The 21,350-nt window shown below is 44.0% G+C and overlaps 1 protein-coding gene across 4 annotated transcripts; it reads left to right on the plus strand.

The window, feature by feature from the left end:
- The first annotated feature begins 2,789 nt into the window (after positions 1 to 2,789).
- Positions 2,790 to 20,429, plus strand: MTHFSD (methenyltetrahydrofolate synthetase domain containing). Of its 4 annotated transcripts, none has more exons than XR_004308657.1 (10): positions 2,790 to 2,832; positions 2,964 to 3,067; positions 4,948 to 5,061; positions 5,815 to 5,928; positions 7,467 to 7,557; positions 7,849 to 7,961; positions 8,165 to 8,290; positions 14,839 to 15,038; positions 19,490 to 19,788; positions 20,131 to 20,429. XR_004308657.1 is itself a non-coding variant. In XM_015874158.2 (8 exons), exons 1-8 carry the CDS (start codon positions 2,796 to 2,798, stop codon positions 15,352 to 15,354), a joined length of 1,215 nt encoding a protein of 404 aa, XP_015729644.1. In that variant the 5' UTR covers positions 2,790 to 2,795; the 3' UTR covers positions 15,355 to 17,554. The 4 variants fall into 4 exon arrangements, 2 of the variants coding, with proteins under 2 accessions (XP_015729644.1, XP_015729645.1); XR_004308656.1 differs by having other exon boundaries at positions 20,203 to 20,429; XM_015874158.2 differs by lacking the exons at positions 4,948 to 5,061; positions 19,490 to 19,788; positions 20,131 to 20,429 and adding an exon at positions 4,793 to 4,906 and having other exon boundaries at positions 14,839 to 17,554.
- Positions 20,430 to 21,350: the final 921 nt, after the last annotated feature.

Here is a 21,350-nt window from a genome sequence, read left to right on the forward strand (position 1 = left end):
CCGAGACGAATTTCTATAGAGCAAAATAAAGCAACCAAAAAGCAGCGAGATGACTTTGCGTGCTGCAGCGGGGACCGTACAGAGCTTACAAAACAAAGCCCGAAAACTTCAAGCGGAAAACGAATAAAATGAAATCATCGATCTGAAAAATAACGCGTACGAAACGGAGGAATGAAGATAGAGGAATCCTCGTGGGCAAACGCTCCCTATTCCCGAGCACGGCGGCTTTCTCTCCCCGTTCCTCCGGAACTTCGGGAACGCCGTTTGCCCGTATTTCCCCACCACCGACGGGGCGGCGGCCGCTTTCCTTTCTCAGCTTTGATTTTCTTTCTCTAGGAGCCGAGAGCCGCAGCTCTCAGATCTTCGATCCTCTGGGGCTTTTCCCAGCCCGGCTCCCCGCTCTGGTAGATGCCCGGTGCCGCTGCTCGGTGCCGCCGATCCCCGCTCCGGTCCCGGTGCTCACCTGCCCGGTGGGAGCACTGAGCGGCGTGTGCTGCCCTCCAGGGGGCAAAGAGGGCTTTGCACCGGCGCTCCGGCACCGAGAGAGGAGGTGGAGGGTAAGAGAAGGGGAGAAAGGTGGAGAGGGAAAGGAAGGAGAAGGAGAAATGAAGAAATAGAGGGACAAGGGCAAAGAGGGAGAGGGTAGAGGGAGAAAGAGCAAAGAGGTGTGAAATAGAGACTTTTGGAGGTAATAGTTGTGTGGGCAAGCCGATTGAGAGGAGAGAGGAAAAAAGGAAGTAGGAAAAGGGAAGAAGAAGAAGAAGGAAGGAAGGGAAGGAAGGAGAGGGAAGGAAGGAAGGAAGAAGGAAGTGAAGGCGGAAGGAAGAAGGAAGGAAGGGAAGGAAGGAAGGAGGAAGGAAGGAAGGAAGGAAGGAAGGAAGGAAGAGAAGGAAGGAAGGAAGGAGGAAAAAAGAAAGGAAGGAAGGAAGGAAGGAAAGGAGGAAGGAAGGAAGGAAGGAAGGAAGGAAGGAAGGAAGGATTTTTAACTTTTAATATTGAAAATCAAGCACTACCCTCTATATAAATTAACATTCATTTTTGGATGCATTTTGTCTGTTTTTTGTGGCTGCCCTTACATGTCAGCTTGCTCTACAGGGCATTGATGGCTACAGCACAAGGAGTTTCTTTCTGCATTGTCCACAGTGCACCCTGGGGTTTGTACTCCTGGCCTGCATTACTCAGGCACTCCCTTCTTTTTTCTAGGTGGTTTCACAAACTGTGAGCTCTGCAAGCAAAAGCTGCATTTTGTGTTCTGTATGAAATGCTCAGATCCTTTTTTTGACCTGTTTCACTGGAGCATTTTATTCGGTATGGTAAAATGGTTATTAGAAATGATTCAGTCCCTTCCAGTAGCCTGGCTCCTTTTACATGGGATGTTGGTGGCCCTGTCTGATTCCTGCTTAAATGAGACTTTCCAGTGGCATCTGTGCAATGCTAATGGGAAAGGCTGAAGAACGAGTTGAATAGAAGACACACTGGAAAAGCAATTTGGAGCACACAGGGTTTCAGACCCGTGGAATCAAAGCAGAGAATTGAACTGGTAAGAAAGACATCGACAGTCTGCAAACTCATTTCACAGCCTAGGGCAAAGTATCGTGAATTCTGTATAGCCAGCTCATGCTTGTCTGACTGGGAGATAAAACCATGTAAGGACGTGAACATTTTGCATGGAGGGAGATGTAGGTGGTCTGGTAGGATCTCAACTCCCCCCTGCTCAACACCTCTTGATTGCTAATGCATTAATTGCCATGGCACCATTGCTTTACCTTCCTCAAAGAAGGAGAATGTAGCTGAAACACATCCATCCTGGGAGCCGCAGCACAATGATTTTGGGTGGCAACGAGCAAGCAGACGTTGTTGACTCTCACATATAGACATGAGGAGAGATGAATGGCAAACACCATCCTCCAAAACTGGGCATTTCAATGGGGAGACAGTGGCATTGCACCTGTGTGAGGTCCGTATGAGCTCCCAGGAAGGAAGACAACATTCTGCGAGCCTCCTCTTCCCCTGGCAGCAGTGTAAATTCAATACAGAACTATGAGGCTGCCAGTTGCTCACCAAAGGCCCAATCCTGCACTCCCCACCACAATATCAGAGTTGTCTGTGAGTAGGAAGGGGAGGAATGAGCTTCAAATGCTCGGGTCCAGCTGCACACGGGTGGTCTGTTGTGCCTGGATGGGTTCCCACTCAGTCCAGCAGAGCTCAGAGGGAGCAAAAGGCTCTTCCTATACACACCCCATTGCAGAACCTGGGCTCCACCTCCTTTCTTTGAAGGTTTATAAGGGGCTTGGGAGGAAAGGGAAAGCCCCATCCTGATCACAAAGCAATGGTTGAATGCATTAATCCTGTAAATCATAAATTGAGGCAATAAATCACTTACTACCCCATTCAATGCAGGCAAGAAGCGTGAGCAGTTCAACCTGGGGTCCCACACAGGCTGTCTATGGGCAATATTAAACGATACAGCCACAAACTCAAGACTTTATTGCATTAAAAACAGCTTATTTGTTTGTTTCCTTGTCAGTTGGTGCTCTACATGCACCTTTTTGCTTTTTACAAAGGGTTTTTTAGGGTTAGGGTTAGCAATTCCTAACCTGACTGACCTCAGCCCCCTTTGGGACTGAGGAGGATTCAGGGCCATATGATGAGGGCAAACCATAGTGTCTATTGCTATAGGAAGAGTTTCCTTCTTTCCCTTCCAACCCTGCCTCACCCAAAGCCCTGAATCCTCGCTATCGCGTTTTGAGTCTTTTTGTCCCCTCCACGCCACCGTAGCCTGGAGCGGAAGTGGGATGGGGGGGAAGAGAGCCGCCATGTTGGAAGATGCGGGTGAGTAGAGCGTGGGCCGAGGGGGCGGCTCGCTTTGATGACGTCACTGGGGGCGACAGTCGGGCCTGAGGGAGGGGGCGTGAGGCCATGGAGGTGTTCAGCCTTGATGTGACCGCTTTGATCCCCTTCAGGTGCCTCCAAAGGGGACATACGGCAGAAGGTGTGGGATTACTTGGAGACCAGCGGCCTGGCTGAGTTCCCCCGGCCTGTGCATCACCGCATCCCTAATTTCAAGGTAGGTGAGGCCCGCTGTATCCAGCCATAGTCGTGTGGGGTGACGGTAGAGGGGGGCAGAGAGCCATAAAACCTCATTAGCTGGGTGAGATTAATGCCTTTATGATAGGCCTAAGAGGGTGGTCAGCAGGGATAGGGAGCACCTCCCCTATGAGGACAGTCTGAAGGAGTTGGGTTTGTTCAGCCTGGAGAAGAGAAGTGATGGGGTGACCTCATTGCAGCCTTTCAATACCTGAAGGGAACTTACTCTTCCCTTAAACTCTTGGAAAGGGCTGACAATAGCAGGACACGGGGAAATGGTTTTAAGTTGAAAGAGGGAAGATTTAGGTTGGATGTTAGGGGGAAGTTCTTTACTAGGAGAGTGGTTAGGCCCTGGAACAGGCTGTCCAGGGAGGTTGTGGATGCCCCGTCCTTGGAGGTGTTCAAGGCCAGGTTGGACGGGGCCATGGGCAACCTGATCTATGGGATCTCTATGGGGTCTATGGGGTCTATGGGGTCTCTATGGGGTCTATAGGGTCTCTATGGGGTCTCTATGGGGTCTATGGGGTCTCTATGGGGTCTCCTGGGCAACCTGATCTAGTAAAGGTGTATGTTTGGTGGCCCTGCTAGGCTGGGGGGTTGGAACTACATGATCCTTGAGGTCCCTTCCAACCCGGGTCATTCTGTGATTCTGTGTGGTGCACTGGGGATACCTGAGTGCTCTATATCTAAAGGGGGGGGCTTTAAGAAAGAAGGGGATGGATTCTTTAATACAGGATCTGTAGCGATGGCACAAGGGTAAGGAGTTTCAGACTAAAAGAGCTGGGTTTTAGATTGGATATAGGGAAATCTTTTTTACTATAGGGATAGTGAAGCACTTGAGCAGGTAGACCAGGATTCCCCATCCCTGGAGGCATCTGTAGCTGTAGGTGTCCTTGTTCATTACAGAGGAGTTGACCTAGGTGACCTCTAAAGGTCCCTTCCAACTCAGATCACACTAGTAACTGAGGTTGTGTGTGTTCTAGGGTTTTTCTTGGGTGGACAGAGCATGCTGATGTGCACCCATGTGTCTGCTGTATATTGAAAGAGTAACCAAACTAGTACTGTGGGGCTGTGAGCTGGGTGTTTTGGCTCGTGAGCAACACTGTGGCATTAGCTTCCCTTTTGCTGAAAGGGCAGAGTAGATTTAAGGTGGAAAAAAAACCCAAACTGATTAAGGTGTAGAGAAGAGTCATCTTAGAATAGATGCTAAAGTGGGTGGAGGGAGCCTCTATTGCTCTCTTAAGCAAGAAGACATCAGAGGTAAAAACACTCAGTGGGGAGAGTCCATGCTTTGCAAGTTCTGACACCTCACTTGATTAAGAACTTAATTTTCTGAGTTTAATATTATTAAAAGAGCCTTGTCCAGAAAGTTGTTCATCCAGAAATATCCTGTGGCTTGTCTTTAAAGAAATTTGTATTCACTGACTAAAATGGACAGTTACACTCCAGCTTTGAGACAGTTGTGAATGGGGGCCAAGTTAGACAAAGGGAGCATACCCAGATCCCCCTTTTTTGTCTGCAGCCTGCATTGTATTAGTCCAGTACTCAGCCTCTGCTGGTATTTGTTATTCTCATAGAGAGTATCACAGACATAGCAGCGTGTCCCTTAGATTAAAAGTCAGCCTCTGTATGGGATGAAAGAGCAAAAAATTTCCCCTCTCTGCTTTGAACTCCTTGGTGATGTGCTGATATCTTATGAAAACAGGGTGCCCCTCATGCTGCGACGAGGCTTCTGGGTTTAGAGGAGTTCAAAGCTGCCAATACTGTAAAAATAAATCCTGATGCTCCCCAGAAGAACGCTCGCTTTCTAACCCTGGAAGTAAGTGAACACATTCTCTTTTCATTCCTGTCTTCACACAGGGGTCTCATCAGGCTTGCTGCTCTATTAAAGAGCTCGATGTGTTCAACAGAGCAAATGAGATCAAAGTGGATCCAGACAAACCTTTGGAAGGTGTTCGGCTGGCTGCGCTGCAGGTAACAGCACTTCTGTGCCCCTGAGAAGGAGCGTGGGGCAACAGTGCAGTGCTTGGCAGCACCTCTTGGTCATTCCTCCCTGTTTTCCTGCAGTTTTACCCATCCTAAGCTACACAAGGCTGCTCATTAATGCATATCTTTGCCTTTTTGGCAAGTGACCGAGGTGCACATGTTTTGGTAAATAAGCATGTTTTTGTGGAGCTGTCTCCTCATCTTTGTGTTCTAATTCCTAAAAACACATCAGGTTAGCCTGGCTTCAGATTGGCTTAGATTTATCACAGGATCAATTGGACAGATGTGCATCAGATCTATGTATTCACTAGCTAACTACTATGAGTGTAAGAGTTGATCACAACCTAAACCTCTTATTAACCATCTGAGACAAGCAATGAGTGGGAGCACAGGTAAAGGTAATTCATCTGTGCTCCCAGAAGGGGGTGGAGCTTGGCTCCACCTCTCCCAGATCCCATTTAAGGGCTGACCACCGCTAAGGTAGCATCTCTTTCTGGAGGTTGCTCCTTTGTGGAGTTCTTGTGGTGAGCTTCAACACTGGTGAGCACCTACCTTGAAAGCCTCGGAGCTGGTGAGTGCTTTTCATTAGTTACCCTCTAGCTCTACTGCACAGTCACCAACTTTAGCTGCTCAGAGCAAATAAGACAACTGACCACAGAAGTTTATGGGTTGGTAACAATGTTTCCTGGGTGTAAAATGGACCCAATTCTTATTAAGGTGATAACTCCTTTTGTTCCACAGGCAAGGAAGACTTTATTGGTTCCGACACCACGTCTGAGGAGTGGGCTGTTCAATAAGATTGTTCCACCTCCAGGTGCAACTAAGGAGGTGCTGCGGATATGTGCTACATCTCAGGTAGGAACACAACATAGGCGAAGAAGTTGGAATGCATTAGTTAATTTGTTAATAAAATGGTGTCTGTATTTTGTGAATACTTCTATTTTGCAGTTTTGAGCTAAATAACTCTATAAGGAACGTTTTAGTTTTTCTTGCGTTCGCCTAATCTGGTTGATTAAAATATTCAGAGTTAATAAGTAGGAGAGATCGGTTTTGTACTGAAGTACAGAAGTAATGTGTACAAAACGATGTTCTTTAAAATGCGGTGTGTTGCTGCCCTCTGCTGTTGAAATGTCGTACTGTGCAGCTGAAGTCATTTGGCAGAGAAACCCGCGTTGTTTTGCATGTGTCCTAATTTGAAGTGAAAACGCAATAGCCTGCAGTTTATCTCCTGCTAAAAGCAGTTCTAGGGTAATCCTGTGTACAATGGAGGGTTGTAAATGAGTGGTAATTAGTAGTAACTTTCTTTGTTGGAAGGTCTATTAAAGTCATTAACTACTTAAGTGTTCTTCAACGCTGGAAAGCTTTTAAAAGAGACTTTTCTTTTGTGGTGTTTTAGGTTTGGCTCTTTACTGTAAGGATTAACTTAGTACAAGGTTGAATTGGCCTGAGGAGGGTTCATGCTATGTACTACATGTGTGAAAAGTAAAGTACAACACTGTCTCTCATTTCTGTGACTAAATATAATTTTATTAGGGTCTCTCATTTAGAGAAGAGCCTGTAGGGACTGAGGGAGCAAGGAGAGTTAAAAAAGGACGACAGGATCATGTAAGGTTTAACTGAGGTCCCTTCCAACTCAAACAGTTCTATGATTTTATGAAGGTTTTCCTTCTCACTTGTTAGCATTATAGTTTTCTGCTCATTGTTAGTATTTTAGTTAAGGAATTGTTGTTAAGGATAGCTTGACAGCAGCACATTCTAAATGTTGATCACACAGCAAACTGTTAAGGAATGCAGTCTTAGGAAATGTATTGGGAGATTTGGAATGCGCTTTTAAAGATTTGGGTCTGGCAAAATATATAGCATATATAGTGTGAAATGGAGTACCTGGTCGTGCTTCAGTAATGCATTTCAGGTAGAGTTTAACATCTTGAGGCCGTAGCTGGCTGTCTAAATTAACCCTGTGACTTGTACGTGAGAGCTAGTTTAAGAATTTGTAGTGCTCTGGGACTGCTTGTAGGCATGAATTTACATGTTATGACTTCCAGTTAGTCGTGGTAGGGTGGGAAGTTTCATTTGCCTTCATTTTCGGAAAAAGATGTTGAATCAAGGGTTTCAGACACGAGCTTTTGATCTTAAATAAGTAACCTTGCTTAGAAAAGAGCTCACCTCTCTTGACTCTCTCTGAAGCATGCCAAAATGCTTCTCACTATAGTAGAAAATGTATTCTAGGATTCCCTAGAGGACAACTTTCCAGCCATCTGCAACTTGGCTATACATGGAAGAAACACTTTGGAGCATGAGTAGTTACTTGCATTTATCAACATGCTCCTGCTTTCAGCCTCACTGGCTAGAAGTCTGCACTCTGTGAACCTATAATTACCTTTTTCTTGCAGGGCATAAAAGAGTACAGTGTGCCTGTAGGTCTTGATGGGAAAGCACGAGTGGACTTGGTTGTTGTAGGATCAGTGGCTGTGTCTGAAAAAGGTAAGATAAAGTTTTGTAAGCTTTGCAGGAGGATGCTGTGAGATTCACAATACCAGTAGGTTATGTCTACTTTCTTGTGGACCCCAAAATCTCACTGGGTGTTAATTATGGTCTTGAGTTCTGTCTTTTTCTTCCTGGGTTCAGGGATTTGTCACATAGATTCAATGTCACTAGCATTTAGTCAACAGAAAGCAGCGTGGTTTAGAGCATACAGGCCACTATTCTGGCCTTTAGTAAAATTATAAACTATGATGTTTTGGTTACTCACACCTTTTGCTTCGTGTACTTTAGGCTGGAGAATTGGAAAAGGAGAAGGTTATGCAGACATGGAATACGCAATGATGGTGTCGATGGGAGCAGTGATGGAGGACACACCTGTGATTACTATCGTGCACGACTGCCAAGTAAGTTAAAATATCCACTCCTAAATGACAGATTGGAACTGTGGGCTTCTGAATGGTGCATATGAAAGAGAGATTTGGAATTATTCTGATGCAGCACTTATGCTCTGCTTCTACTGTCACTAACAGTTTGGTATGTTACAAGACAGCAGGATTATGTGGAATTGTATTGCATCTGTTTTTAACAAATCTCTTGTTTCTTGTAGGTAGTTGACATAGCAGAAGAGCTCCTTGGTGATCACGATTTAACCGTTGATTATATACTCACACCCACGAGAACTATCAAGACTAACTGCAAACGACCAAAGCCATGTGGAATACTATGGCATAAGGCAAGTTACTGTTACAAGTGCTGCTCTGGTGGTAAAACATAAGCATGGCTTGCAGTGGCTGGTACAGTGCTGTTTACACCATGAATGTCTGGAGTTGGCTTCTAAAGGGTAGATGAATTTGTCTGGAGCTTATTTTCAGGTGGAAGAGCAGTGACTTGATGCCATTTGAAATCACGTATCAATGATTATTGATAATTTTTGTGTTGTGGTTTTTGTTTTCCTTTTTTTCCCAGAGTTTATCAGAAACTTCAGCAGTTTCACAAATGGTTTCAGAAAAGCATTTCCTAAATTACTCTATTGTAAATTTATGATGGGGAAAACATTTTCTTTGTCATTAGATTTTCATTCCAGAAATCATCTGGTCAGGGAACAGACCCAATCCCGCCTGATTGGGCAAGATGATGAATAGTATGCCCTTATTTTGCATTAACCACTCAGGAAATATTAGTGAATGATTTCAGGGCAATCTTTTTGGTTAGTGAGCTTTTAACAAAGTAAAAAGAGTTAAATTTGTTAAGGTGACATATCTACAAAGAACAATTGTAACCAAGACTATTTTTACTCCTATGCTGGGAGACTATTTTACCCTGACTGTGGTTGAGAACTTGAGGTTAAAATCAATTAAATAAACAAATGTAAGCTTCCTCTACACCAATGCATTTTTTCCACTGAATTATTTTTGAATCCTAACTTTTTAGGATATTATTGAATGTAATTGTTTTGAAGGCCTACCCCTTGTGCTCTGTCCAACACGGATGGAGTTGCCAACATACTTTTGATTGCAGTCTTTCTTGGTGTCGGAGCAGCCCCAGTAAGTGGCCTTGCTAATGTTCTTATTTTCCCCTGTCTCCATCCCTTTGCTAGTGACGTTTTTTAAAGGTCTGGGGATCAGCCCTTGAATCTTTGTGTAGTTTTGGCTAGTGGAAAGTCAAGTCAGTCCCCAAGCAATGTATCAAATTCAGCGCTACTTTAGCATTTCTTCTTCCCTTTGCAGAGAAAATGTCAAGATCAGTGTTACACCATATTACTCAAAAGCTTACAAAATATTTGTTGCAACTCCTTTGGGCTTCTGTCTGATGCTTGAGAGTTGAGTTGAGATGCTTGGCAGAGTTGTGTCTAAAATTAGTGGTGGTGTCTAAAGAATACAGCTCACTGGATTTTATACAGCTTTCACTATGAACAATGCACTTTACATGAGTGAACTTTAAGGAAAAAAAGAGATGCTGAGTGCTAATTTAACACAAAACAGCTTTTGGCTGCTCTTCAGAGCTGGTGTTGATTAGATAAAAATACTGGAGAATACTAGAGTGAGGATAATTGTAATGTTTCTGTTCTGGGATGAGAACAGCATGTCTTATCTGTGTGAAGAAAGAATCTAGTGTTATTCTTGAACAGAGAACTGAACAATGTGTGTACATGTTGTTTGTGGTTGTAGAGGTAACCACGATTGACTCTTGCACAGAGAATCCTGGAGGTGGGAGGTCTAACCAGTCATCAGGGTGTTAAAAATGTAGGATCTGATAGTGGCTATTTAAGTGTTTGTCCAGCAGATTTTCCCGGATGCTTCTACCTCATTTTCTCATCCTTTTCTCTATACCCTTTTCTCCTTTAAATCCTGGCTTTGCTGTTGTATTCCTGTTTCTATCAGCAAAACTAAATGAACCTAGAGATAGTGAGCAAATAAATACCCTGCTTCTAAATACGTGTTTTGTCAACATGATGTAGTTAAACCCCTCCTAAGAGGGTGATGTGTAAAATACCTTGCGAAAACAAATGAATCCCTCACTGGATGAAGCCAAGACAATGACTTAGGAACTGAATTAAAGGTGTTTGCAAACATGGGATTACTGCTGAGCATTGTTGCAAAGTGTGTCCTTTTCTGAAGCTGTTAGGATAAATAGCCATTAATAGATATGCTCTGTTTTCTGCTCACAAAGAGGTAAAAGGGTACTTGCATGGTAAACAAAATGCACATTTCCAGGCTAAATTTCTGTGCTCAGTGTTCTCATGGAGTGGTTTTGCTCATTATATGCTACGCAGGAAGGAAGTAGTGAGTCAAGAATGAGAACAGGTGCAAAAAAAACCCCACATACTGTGATTTTTGTCATAGAAATGCTAACTTATTTTAAAGATTTCAAAGGAGGTGTAAGAGCTGCAATGCTATTACCAAAGGAGCATTACCAAAATAAGTGCTGGACACTCTAGATACTCATCTGAATACAAAGGCAGTACTGGAACGTTTATACAGGTATGTTTTCTGCATTGGAATTGAGGCTTTTGAGAACTCAGTGCTCTTAGAGGACAGTAAGAACTGTTAAGAGCTGAGAACTCTGGAAAACTTTTATTTGGATGCCAGTGGAGAGTTATTTGGCTTCATCTTTCTTGAAAATCTGACCCATTGTTTCTGGGAACTCTAAATCCGTGGAACTACTTTCTCATTTGGTGTTTTGTATGGGGAGCTCTGATCTTTATCTCTGACACCGTCAGTTATGTTTGTCACAATTACGAAGTTATTTGTGCAGTGCTTATTTTAAATCGAAGCTATATAGACCAATTAAAATAGTTGGGGTCAGAAGGAGGGAAATGAGAGAAGTTGGTGGAAAAAAATCACTGCATTCCAGCAAGCATTTCCTTCTGTTTCTTTAATCACATCTTTACTGAGAAGTAGGAGAAGATGTTTCCAAAATGATGTCTCCAGAACTGAGAGAATCCATGGATTTGATGCTTAGTGTGCAGTAGCAGGGAGACACTGACAACAAACAGCTCTTGATCTGGGTCTGTGATAGAATACTTGGAAAGCAAAATAAGCTCTGTCAGAGCTCAGAAACTTCACACACAAGCTGGCAAAACCTTTAGCAGGGATGCTGTTGCCATCTGAACAAAATTACTGTCAGTTTGGCCAGTGTTGTTTTGTTGGTTTGGTTTTGGCAGTGTTATATTTTTTGGGGGGAGGAGAAAACATGAGCAGGGCGGGCTTCCATGCATGGTTGGGCTTCTCAACACCTTTGCAAATCTAACCCTTGCTGCAGAGTCTATGGAATCGGTCTTTGCTGATGAATTCCAAATGTGGGTTTCATAAGTTTCTCCTGAGGGACACAAGCAGACTTCATGGGCTGCCAGCTCCCAGAAATATGCCCTTGGATTGCGTGCACATATTTGGACATTTTGTGCAAATGAATGATAAAATGTTCAACTGTGTTGGCCCGTCTTAGCTCTCTTGGCTTTGTCCATGCTCTAAACCCCTGTGAATAGAGTGCTCCTTGAAACAAGCAACTGATTAAGAAGATGACATGAGATTTAGGCTCTGTCCTGGAGGCATTTCTGAGGAGCCCAGGGTCAGACCACCCTCAGAGTGGGCAGAGATGAGTCTTCCAGATGCCTTCCAGCCTCAATACTTGGAAGGTCCCATGGATCGCCTCTACTATAGATTGTTTGGTTTTGTTCTCAGCCTTCTGTGGCTATATCCATTTTGTGCCACGTGTTTCTACATCAGCTAGTGTACCAAGATGGGTAGCTATGTGTAATAGAATCAGACGGGAGACTGAGCACCCTCTCTAGTCTATAGCTGTCCTTTCCCCATCTGAGGTACATCAGAACTGTGCCGCCTCTATTGCCAGGGAAATCAAAGTGGTGTTTGGCTTGGCCTGCGCTGTATCAGGGGTCAGCATTACTCATTCTGTCAGAGGGAAAACACATCTTTCATTTTTTATTTCCAGCAAAGAAGTGAAAGTGTCTGCATTTACTCTTTTGGAATAACAGAGGTTGAAGAGAGCTCCGGTGTTCCAGCCAGGGACATTACAGAAGTCCATTTGCCACTCTATTCTTCTGTGACCAAACCAGGTGCCACTAGAGTGGATGCTCAGGGTTAAATGCTGGGAGATTTTTATTGGCAGGCAGCATCCCAGTCTCTGTTTTCTTCAGGTTTCTGTCAGAGAGGGGCCACATTTCCCTTCTCAGCTCCTTTCCCATAGCCTGGTAATTGTGTGCCAGAAGAATTCATCTACCCTGCTGTCCTCTTTCCCCAAGGCTCTCTCAGCCATGGCAGGGAGTAGGAAGGATTGTTAAATGATTAATTGCCTTTGCTGGAGTTATTTTTAACCTGAATCACTTCAGTTCCAGAGTTTGTACTGCAGACCCACAAGCACTTCTGTTGTCCAACCCCAGTAGGCTGAAGTGTGGAAGTGGCCTGGGAATTGGTGGTCAAGGGATAATAGGAAACTTCTTCAGCTGGCTTCACTGCCAAAGCCAATCGTTTAACTAACTCCCAACACTCAATACAAAGTTTACAAACATCAATAAATGGTTTGGCCCTGACTGTAGAGGGATGGGGGGGAGCAAGGAAAGAGGCTTCGGCCACTGCAGTTGCCCAGTTCCATGTAATTGGAGCTAAGATAACTTACTGGGGCCAGAACGCAAGGCCTTTGCAACCTGGCTTAGCCTGAAGTGCTAAACAAGGGTAGGGAGTAGTGACCAGCCGGCACAGCACCAAGAAACGTGCAGCTTGTTTGAAAGAGTGGAGGAATATCTTTGGACTCTCTCCTCTTGGAAATAAATCATCGCAGTCCTCCACATCTCACAAGACAAAAGAAACTTTTTGCATGGTCGTAATTAGCAACACATTGTACTACCACAAAGGGGTTCTTTTGTTTGGTATTTTATAAGAGAGCAGAACAAGCTTTGTCCCTTCCTTTGCCACCCACTGTCCCCTTTGCCCTTTTGCTTCTCACCCCTTGCACCCCAAAAAGGGTGGTGAATTGGTTTCTTCAGCTGATGCTCTGAGTTTCTGCCTTGACATAAAAGGAGCAAAAAAATAGGGAAGTATTTGAGAGCTTTGATCCAGATGGAAGTTTCTCCTAGACCTTAGCCTAAAGGTAACTGTTCTGTCACTCTTCTGTTGCAGGAGGAAGTCAGTTGATGGCGTTCAGCTGCAAGAATGCCATTTTATTTCTTTTCCAGAATGTTTTTAATTGCAAATAAAATTGAGTACCAAGTCAACTGCCTTTGTTGCAACAGTGTCATAGAGTCTTCATAGTGGTATCCCTGCAAAGGGCTGAATTTCAGGTAGCGATGGATTCCACTCATGGTGTTGTTTGATGATCAGAGCTTCAGTAGTTTGTAGTCCCTCTCAAACCATATATAGTATTGCAACTGCATCTTCCTCAGTTTGCAGGGATCACAAACACCTTGACTCTGGGTCTGCTCCGTGGCAGAATAGAGGTGGCCTCTGCCCACATTTGTTCTACTCTTTGATTAACAAGGCTGGAGTTAGGCTGGGCTGCACGTAAGCTTGGATTTTTATTTCATTTCAGCTTGAAGTAAAGTTTGCTTCACAGAGCAGGAAACCTGCCTGACTGAATCATAGAAGCAGGAATTCAGGGGCTCTAAGCTGAGATCTGAAGGTGTATTCTAGCCTGGATATGCCAGTGCCAACCCAGGACAGCCTGTTGAGTTTGTGGGTCCTAAGCTTTGATGCAGTATCCTGTGAGAGTGGCTTGCTCACACTGTGTGGGCTATTAGCTTGGGTCTCTGTTAGCTCAGGCATCTCTTCCCCAGGCTCTGTTTTGCTCCCTAAATTTAAGAATTGGATCCTGTGTTGATGGATGTTCTGCTTGTCCAGCAGCCAAGTACGAATTATTGCTACTTCCAACTGCAGTCTGCAAGCCAAGAGCTAGACCACATTAGCTAGGGAACCACTGTGTTTCCTGCCAGTCGCTGAACATAGCCTGGGGCATCTCATGCCTGAGATGGATAGGGTTCAGCTGTTGAGAGGAAGAGCCCTTCCAGAAAAGCTGCTTATGAACTGGGGCTGGATGGAGGGAGAGAGGGCTCACAGTTTTAAAGGACAGTGTTCAGGCTCTCTTCAGTTCTATGATCCAACCCAGCAGACTGCTGTGGGATCCACTGAGTAGCTGCGGGTGGTGTGTGGTGTCAGATGGAAGGAGGGAGGGCTGTGGTGATGTTCCACAACCAGAGAACGTGCCTCCAGCTGGGCCCACACTCATAGGAGCCCCACTGCAAGGCACGCTCCCCAGCTGCAAGCTAACACCGTGGTCCCTCCCCATTGTATGACCCAACCTACGGGATATCCTGTTTAATAGGGGTAATGAAAGCAAGGAGGTCTGCAGAATGAAAGCCCCTCATGGTCTGATGAATTGTAGGCACGTGAGGCTTTGCCAGAGCAGGAGCACAGAGCCTCGGTCAAAGCAGACCTTAAGGGATAACAATGAGAAAGCAAATCTGAAAGTGCCCTGATAAATAAATGTCAGAATCGACCAGCTCTGAGTTTGGTTTTGATTTTCCTGCTGGATCTACATTGTACTTGCTTAAAGAGTAACTAATGTTTATTTTTGTCCCGCAGTGTGTATTTAGGGAGCAACTTCAGAATCCGGCCAACAATTAGTAACGTTTCGAATGCTCTGGCACTCTGAATGGCAGCAATATAATGAAGTTCCTCTCTTTTTATGGTGCTAATGTGTCCTGATTGGTCATCTTTTTCTGGAAGAAGAAGAAGAAAGTTCATAATTATGTCTGTCTTCCTCCATTTTTAGGTCAGCTATGAGATGCTGGGAAAAATCCCCATCCTTAAGAGTCTTCGGTACAAAGAGAAGCAGGCGGGCAAGGATGTTACCCTCCAAGATGAACAACCAGACTTGGCAGATGCCAGCAAGTCAGCGGCGTTAAATGAGAAGGCAGTGGCTGGAAATACAAGACCGCAGGTTTCAATGGGCTCAGCTCAAACAGGACAACAGTATGTTGAAAGTGATTCTTTAAGTCCCAGATTAGAGGGATCTGGCGTGATTACTACTGTGTATGTGGGGAACATACCTCCCAACCTAAGAGTGAGCGAGCTGAAATGTGCTTTAAGGGAATTCCATGCAGCTCCTTTACGAGTGAATTGGCAGGGAGCACAGCACAGGGCTTTTCTCGATTACAAGGATAAAGCAGCCGCAGAGAGTGCTGTATCCTCTTTGAAAGGCTTGAGCCTCGGGGGTAATACTTTGCGAGTTGAGCTGGCTAAGAATCAGAGAAACAAAGAGCAAGTAGAAATCAATAGGCAGAAATGAATATGAATAGGGGAAAGAGGAAGAAAAAACCAAACAGGCGTGTTTGTATTGTTTTGCAAGAGGCAGACCTAAGTTTTCAAGGTTATTAGTATATGCTGTGATCTCCACAGGCTAAACAACTGAAGGCAAAGCCATATATTCAAATGAATGAGGCGTACATCTCATAGATGACTTGCCTGCCTCATTCTTGCAGTGGTGTGTGTGCAAAGTGTATCTGTCGAGATAGATGACAGAGGAACCATTTCTCTAAATGGTTATCCACAAAGTAACCACACTCTGTGTATTTGTTTTTCGTTGGCCTCGGGGTGATTTTGCTTTTCATTGTACATCTGTTAGGCCTGGATCAAAAAACTTACCCTTTGGTAGCTGCGTGCAGCCCCACATGGAGGGAGGTGGTTGTATTCTGTCATCTGCAGATTGTACCTGCAGATTTGTACTTGTGAGATCTAAAGCCAGCTGCAAAAAATCTGTCTTAGGGTTTGCACTTATGTTTACTAAGAAAGAGGGTTTTCCTCTTGGGAATTTTCAGTATATTTTTCATTAAAACGGAGGAGGAGGGCTTGACAATTCTTGTGCTCTTAAAGACCTGCTGTAAAAACACTGTCTCGGCCATTGAGTTCATCGTAGCTATTAGGATCAGGTGGACAGGCAGGTAGCTTCCATCTCAGGTTTGATTTCTTGATTCAGCCCTGTGTATAAACATCAGTCTGGGAGAGGAAAGTAGATATAAGCTTTCTCCCTACACCCTTCAGATGCCTTTTTCATGGATGTAGATGGTTATAAAACATGCTTTTCTTGATTGTCTTGTTTCTTATAACGTGGTGTAATTCCATTACCTCTGTGAAATTACATTAATAGCTAATCATTTTAGTGGAAATAAAAAGCAGCCCAAACTATGGTCAAAACCTGTTGGCTTTTATTATATATATGCGTATTTTTTTCTTCGGTTCCCTATTCCTGAAAAACAAGTTAAATTTTGGCTGAACCATCCTTTCTAAACAGGAGCACTTTTGCCATTGATGCTGGGCACGTAGTCAAAGTAAGCATCCAAATTGATATTTCTTAAACTTGGAAACTTTTTTTCTTAGCCAGAGGGTACCGTTATGTGTATTTTAAGCATGTTATTATGCCTCAGGGGTCAGACATTTTGTACAGCATTCAACAAAATCTCAGTGTTATCATGTGCTCTGTGCAGATGGTCTCAAGGAAAGCATTGCTCCAACTTCTTGTAAGGTCAGCAGAGGAGAAGTTTGTGAAGGAATAGCGCTGTGCTCTTAAATGCTCTCTTTTCCTCCAGCTCAAGATTATTTTTGGTATCACTTAGTCTGAAATCAAATGTAATCACTACAGAGGCCCCTGCATCTTGTTTCAGTATTTGTGTGCTTCATGGATAAGAGTCAGGAGTTGTGCTACTACTTAAAGACACTCGTTACATCACTGGCTTAGAAAGCAGAGGAAAGAGAAGCAGTAAATAATCATACATCGCTGCCAACTTCAGTCATCTCAAAAGTCTTTGTGTGTATCACAGATTGAAGTAGTTTTCCCTGGTCACACGTATGGGAAATTCATCTCCTGCCTTATTTCCTCTTATTAACAACCAAAGTTTTGACGCAGATGAGAATAAGCACTGTTCACCACTTAGGGTTTTATTAGGGAAAAATAATATTGTTGTGTTTATTTGCTTTCAAATAAGGCAAGCAAGTCAAATGAAATGTATAAGTGACAAGTGCTTTGTATTCATACCTGAAGGCACTCCTAACAGTTCTTTTATGCTAACCTTGGTCATCAGTTTTTTGTTTGCTGGGATCCACACCACACAGCTCAGTGTCAGTACTTCCAAAAGTAATGAAACAGAAGAAATCATAATGGTTTTCTCCGTATTTTAATAGCAAAAGCTCATATGTTGGGGGTGTTAGATGTCTTTGCTTTCCTCTTCACACTGTGTGCACTCTGTAGTTGTTTTCTGGCCTCTCACTTTTTTGAATGCAGTTCCAAACCACACTACTGGAAAGGTGTTAACTAGGCATGTAATTGTAGATAGGCTCTGAGAAGAAAAGTAATTACTATAAGCTTAAGCTAATGGACTGTTAGAATTTTGAATGGGCTGGAATAATGTTAATGCAATGATAATTTCCAAGTCAAGCAGTCATTTTTGGTCCAGGTTGTTAATAAATTGCAAGATCATTCAGGCATCAGCAAATCAGTGGTAACTGTGCTGTGAGCGAGATCATTTCTATCGTCTGCTGCAAGAGCAACAACCTGCAGGAAGAAATTAGTACAGGCAGCTCCTGAAAAGAGCCTGGAGCTACAGAAAGTTCACCAAGGTTCAGAGCACCTGCAGAGGTTTATAGTTTACATGAAGGTAAGCAGTAGTCCTCAGAAATGAGAAGGTTTGGCTTCCCCTCATTCCCACTGTTTTAGGGTGGCCTCCTTTCTTTCACAAGTGTTTTCTGATGGTAGATGTGACTGGGGAACATAACGTCTCCCCTTTGGAGATGAAAAACCAAGGGGAGTCTCATCTCATCTGTGCGTTGCTGTAGGATTCCCACAGTTGAAAACAGCAAGTGATTCTACAAAGAAAAAGGGGGAAAAAAAGCAGTATAACTTGCAGCAAAGCTGTTCTGTAAGCTTACCTGTAAGGAATCGAGTGTATCTCATGCTTCCTGAAACGTGTTTTATATTAACAAGGTTGGTAGGAGTTTGACCTCGTGCATGCTGAAGTCGGTGTGATTTCTGTCTTGAAGCAAGAGAAGCTGTGCTAAGAATGAGGCTCTTACCACTGTTTAAGAAGCTGGTCTTCTTTAGCTAAGTGACATTTCAATGCAAGATGCTAAATTGCTGTTTAATTAAGTAATACAACACTACCGAAGGCGCACGCCTACATGACTTTCTGGCATCTCCAGCTGTATGATGTGGATTTTATTCTTACAGGCTGCCCAAGTTCCTGCTTGGGGACACAGCAGATTTTGAAGGAAGAGTGAATGGGGGCAGTTTGCATCTCTTAGGTCTATTGTTTCAGGCTCTCTGCACGCTCAGGAAGACATCAGTTGTACATGAGTCAATTCTGACTTTTCTCTCAATCCACAGAGCTCTGAAATGTAATACTTTTCAGTGAATCCTTGGGCTCTGATCTCATAATGAAACTCGAGGAACTGAAGCCTGCTTATTTTTTACTTTGGCCCGGATCAAGACTGTGCAAGATATTTTACTAACGATCAAGCCACAGAGTCCATGCCCTAAGGGATTTACTGTCTGAACTAACAAGCTTTAAAGATGAGAACCTTTACTAACGTAATAATTCTTCTTTTTCTGTCAGTTATAGTTGTGGCCCTGCTGCTAGCACCTAGGATGAACTTGGCTACATAGACATGGATATGTTGTCTCATCTCAGGTGCCTACCAATGCACACAGCCCTTCTTTATTGCTGTGACTCAAGCACTAGTCTGGGACTTCTAAAGTCTCAATGCTTCAACCCTGTTCTCTGTAAATATCCAGAGCAACAGGGGGAATGTACATCTTAACTGTTTAACCCCCATTCTCTTTCTGTATGAAGGGTGAGGTATCTTCATATTTTAAGACCCTCATGCTAAAAACATCCACAACGAGAAAGAAGTGCCTGGATGTTGCATAAAACTCTGAAACGCCTTTGATAAATGGATTGTCTGCATTCAATAGGAAATGAAGTGATCCCTAACGCAGACAGATTTCAGCCCACTTGCAGCAGCAGCGGAGGAGCCTGTGTTTCACTGCTGCGCGATGAGAAGAAAAGTTCAGCAGTACAATGGGAAATACTTTACTGAGCCAACTTTGTTCAGAAAGTAATTAAAAATGAGGTCTTTCTATTCTCTCTGCAGCCCGATGTCCTCACTTGTCATGTGGTTCGATGCATTCTTTCCAGTTCCTTTCATGGCACAAAACAAGTTAGGATGTCGTTATTGCATGCCCCCTCTCTTCAAGGGTTCAGTGGGGAAGGATGCTGAACAGCTCCGGAGGCTGGTTGCAGTGAGCAAACCCAGCCCAGATCCTATGGCAGCTGAGAGGGTGCAGAGCCTGGCATCGACCACCCTAGGTGCTACATGAGCTTCCCAGAGTGATTCTACCCCCTCTGTTTGTCCTTTTCTATCGTCACTTATAGGAGAGATGCAAAGAGAAAACGCCATCAGATGGATGGAGCCTCTACCAGATCCTTTAGGCTTGAGAACGTGGTCGATTTGGAGGGGATTTTCTTTTGTTGGATGATATTAGTCACAGCGTGGTGTGTGGCACAGAGCAGCGAGGCAACATTGTGATCTGCTAACAATAAAAATGAGGTGGCTAACTGCCACTCAGCGCTGAAAACTATACAATCGTGAGGGTTTTCCTTCAGACAGCTATGTCCATGCATTTCCTGGAACACGGACAAGGCCACACAGCTTCAATCCACCAAAGACAACAGTGAGTAAACAAGCCATGTTGCTGTGTAGTCTTCTCGAAGTGACAAGAGTCAGAGATTATTTGTTTCCATGGAGAGAACAAGGGAACAAAAAAATCCCTCAACATCAGGGTGGGAAGAGAGTAAAGTCTGCTCCTATGTGACACAGCCAGGTCCCCATGCAGCCCTCCAGCACCCATTCACATCAGTCCCTTGTTCCCTCACAGGAAGCAGTGTTTAAGGACAGATGATTTAGCTCATTATCTATCATCAGAGGCCGGTAGAATAAAAGGGGTGGTTAAATACTGGCTTCAAATCATATCTTTATTTATTTATTTTTTTTTCTTTTTAATTTTATCTTCCAGCAAAGGAAGAAACAAACGTTTTTTAGCAGAGTGCTTTCATTGAAAGTCAGTCACTGCATTTTTCTCTTCAAGGGGTGAGGAGGGGAAGGAAAAGCATGTGCTGAGATTTCTCTCATTCCGGTTCCTTACAAGGAACAGCCCCATGCAGCAATTCTGGCCCTGGAGGAAACATCTGTGACTGTGGCCATGTCAGCCAGGCAAACATACCCCTCTGTGAGGTAGGTGCTTGTGTATGAATGCCTCTGTTTCCTCGTTGCCATCTATTAAAGATTATCTCTCTATGAGAAAAGTGCACCATTTCCCATGTTTTCACGTGTGATGCCTGTGATGTCTGCTATAAACATCATGAAAAATTTCTCTGCCCCTCCACTTACATGGGTACATAAAAGTCACTGCTTTTCATCTTTTAAAGCACAGCAGCAATGTTTAGGGCCGTGTATCCTGCCATTGTTCTGGGCTGGGCATCTCACTCAAGTCACTGGGAGAAATGACTTCAGGATACAGACCTATCTGGTCCATCTTTACAGCGGCCCCGGTAACATCCATGTTTTACAGATGGAAAAAGGAGGAAGGCAGAGCTGGGAAACAGCTGGAAAGACAGGTTAGAAACCCATCAACTGCTTGCTTTTCTAATAAGTAAGTAAAACCATGTAGCACAGCAGCCTTTTTAATGCAATGGGTGGGCACCTCGTTTCCACCCAGCTTCTTTCTTCCCAGGTCTAGCAAATCACGCCAGTGTATTGCAGTCCACCCATCCCATCCAGAAGCACAAGGAGCTAAAAGTATGGGGTTTTTTTAAGGAATAAAGCAAACATTCAGGACGGCGAGATGAGAGGGAAAGAAAAAGGGCAGGGAAGGAAGGGAAACATTCAAGACATGCTGCAAAAACCTCTACATTTCTCAGTGTTAACGTATCCATTGCAGCCACTCCTTGGTGTTTTTGAGCCATCTGTTAGAGTGAAGCTAATCATGCAGACAAGTGTTTAATACTTGCAGTATTTTCCAGGGGGATATCATGTTTTCAGAGCATCTCCAGGCACTTGTGCTGCTCAGGTTCCAAAGGTTGGTGTTTCCATCTCTCTGAAGGGAAGTGATTACCCCAGTAGTGTATCTGCACTATCTTTTCTACCATACAGGAACACAATTGCTGTAGCAAAGTCTGACTCCAAGTGAACTCTTGGTACTTTTAAGTCCCAGCAAAACTTTCCAGGCTCTGACAT

Source organism: Coturnix japonica, chromosome 11 (assembly GCF_001577835.2).
Source record: "Coturnix japonica isolate 7356 chromosome 11, Coturnix japonica 2.1, whole genome shotgun sequence".
Classification (NCBI taxonomy): Eukaryota; Metazoa; Chordata; class Aves; order Galliformes; family Phasianidae; genus Coturnix; species Coturnix japonica.

What these genes read in the sequence shown, in the direction of transcription:
- MTHFSD (XM_015874158.2), top strand. Translation starts at nt 2,796, where the DNA reads ATGGGGGGGAAGAGAGCCGCCATGTTGGAAGATGCGG. An exon ending in GGATATGTGCTACATCTCAG is followed by an intron (nt 5,929 to 7,466) that starts GTAGGAACACAA and finishes TTTTTCTTGCAG; the next exon opens with GGCATAAAAGAGTACAGTGT. An exon ending in GTGGAATACTATGGCATAAG is followed by an intron (nt 8,291 to 14,838) that starts GCAAGTTACTGT and finishes CTCCATTTTTAG; the next exon opens with GTCAGCTATGAGATGCTGGG.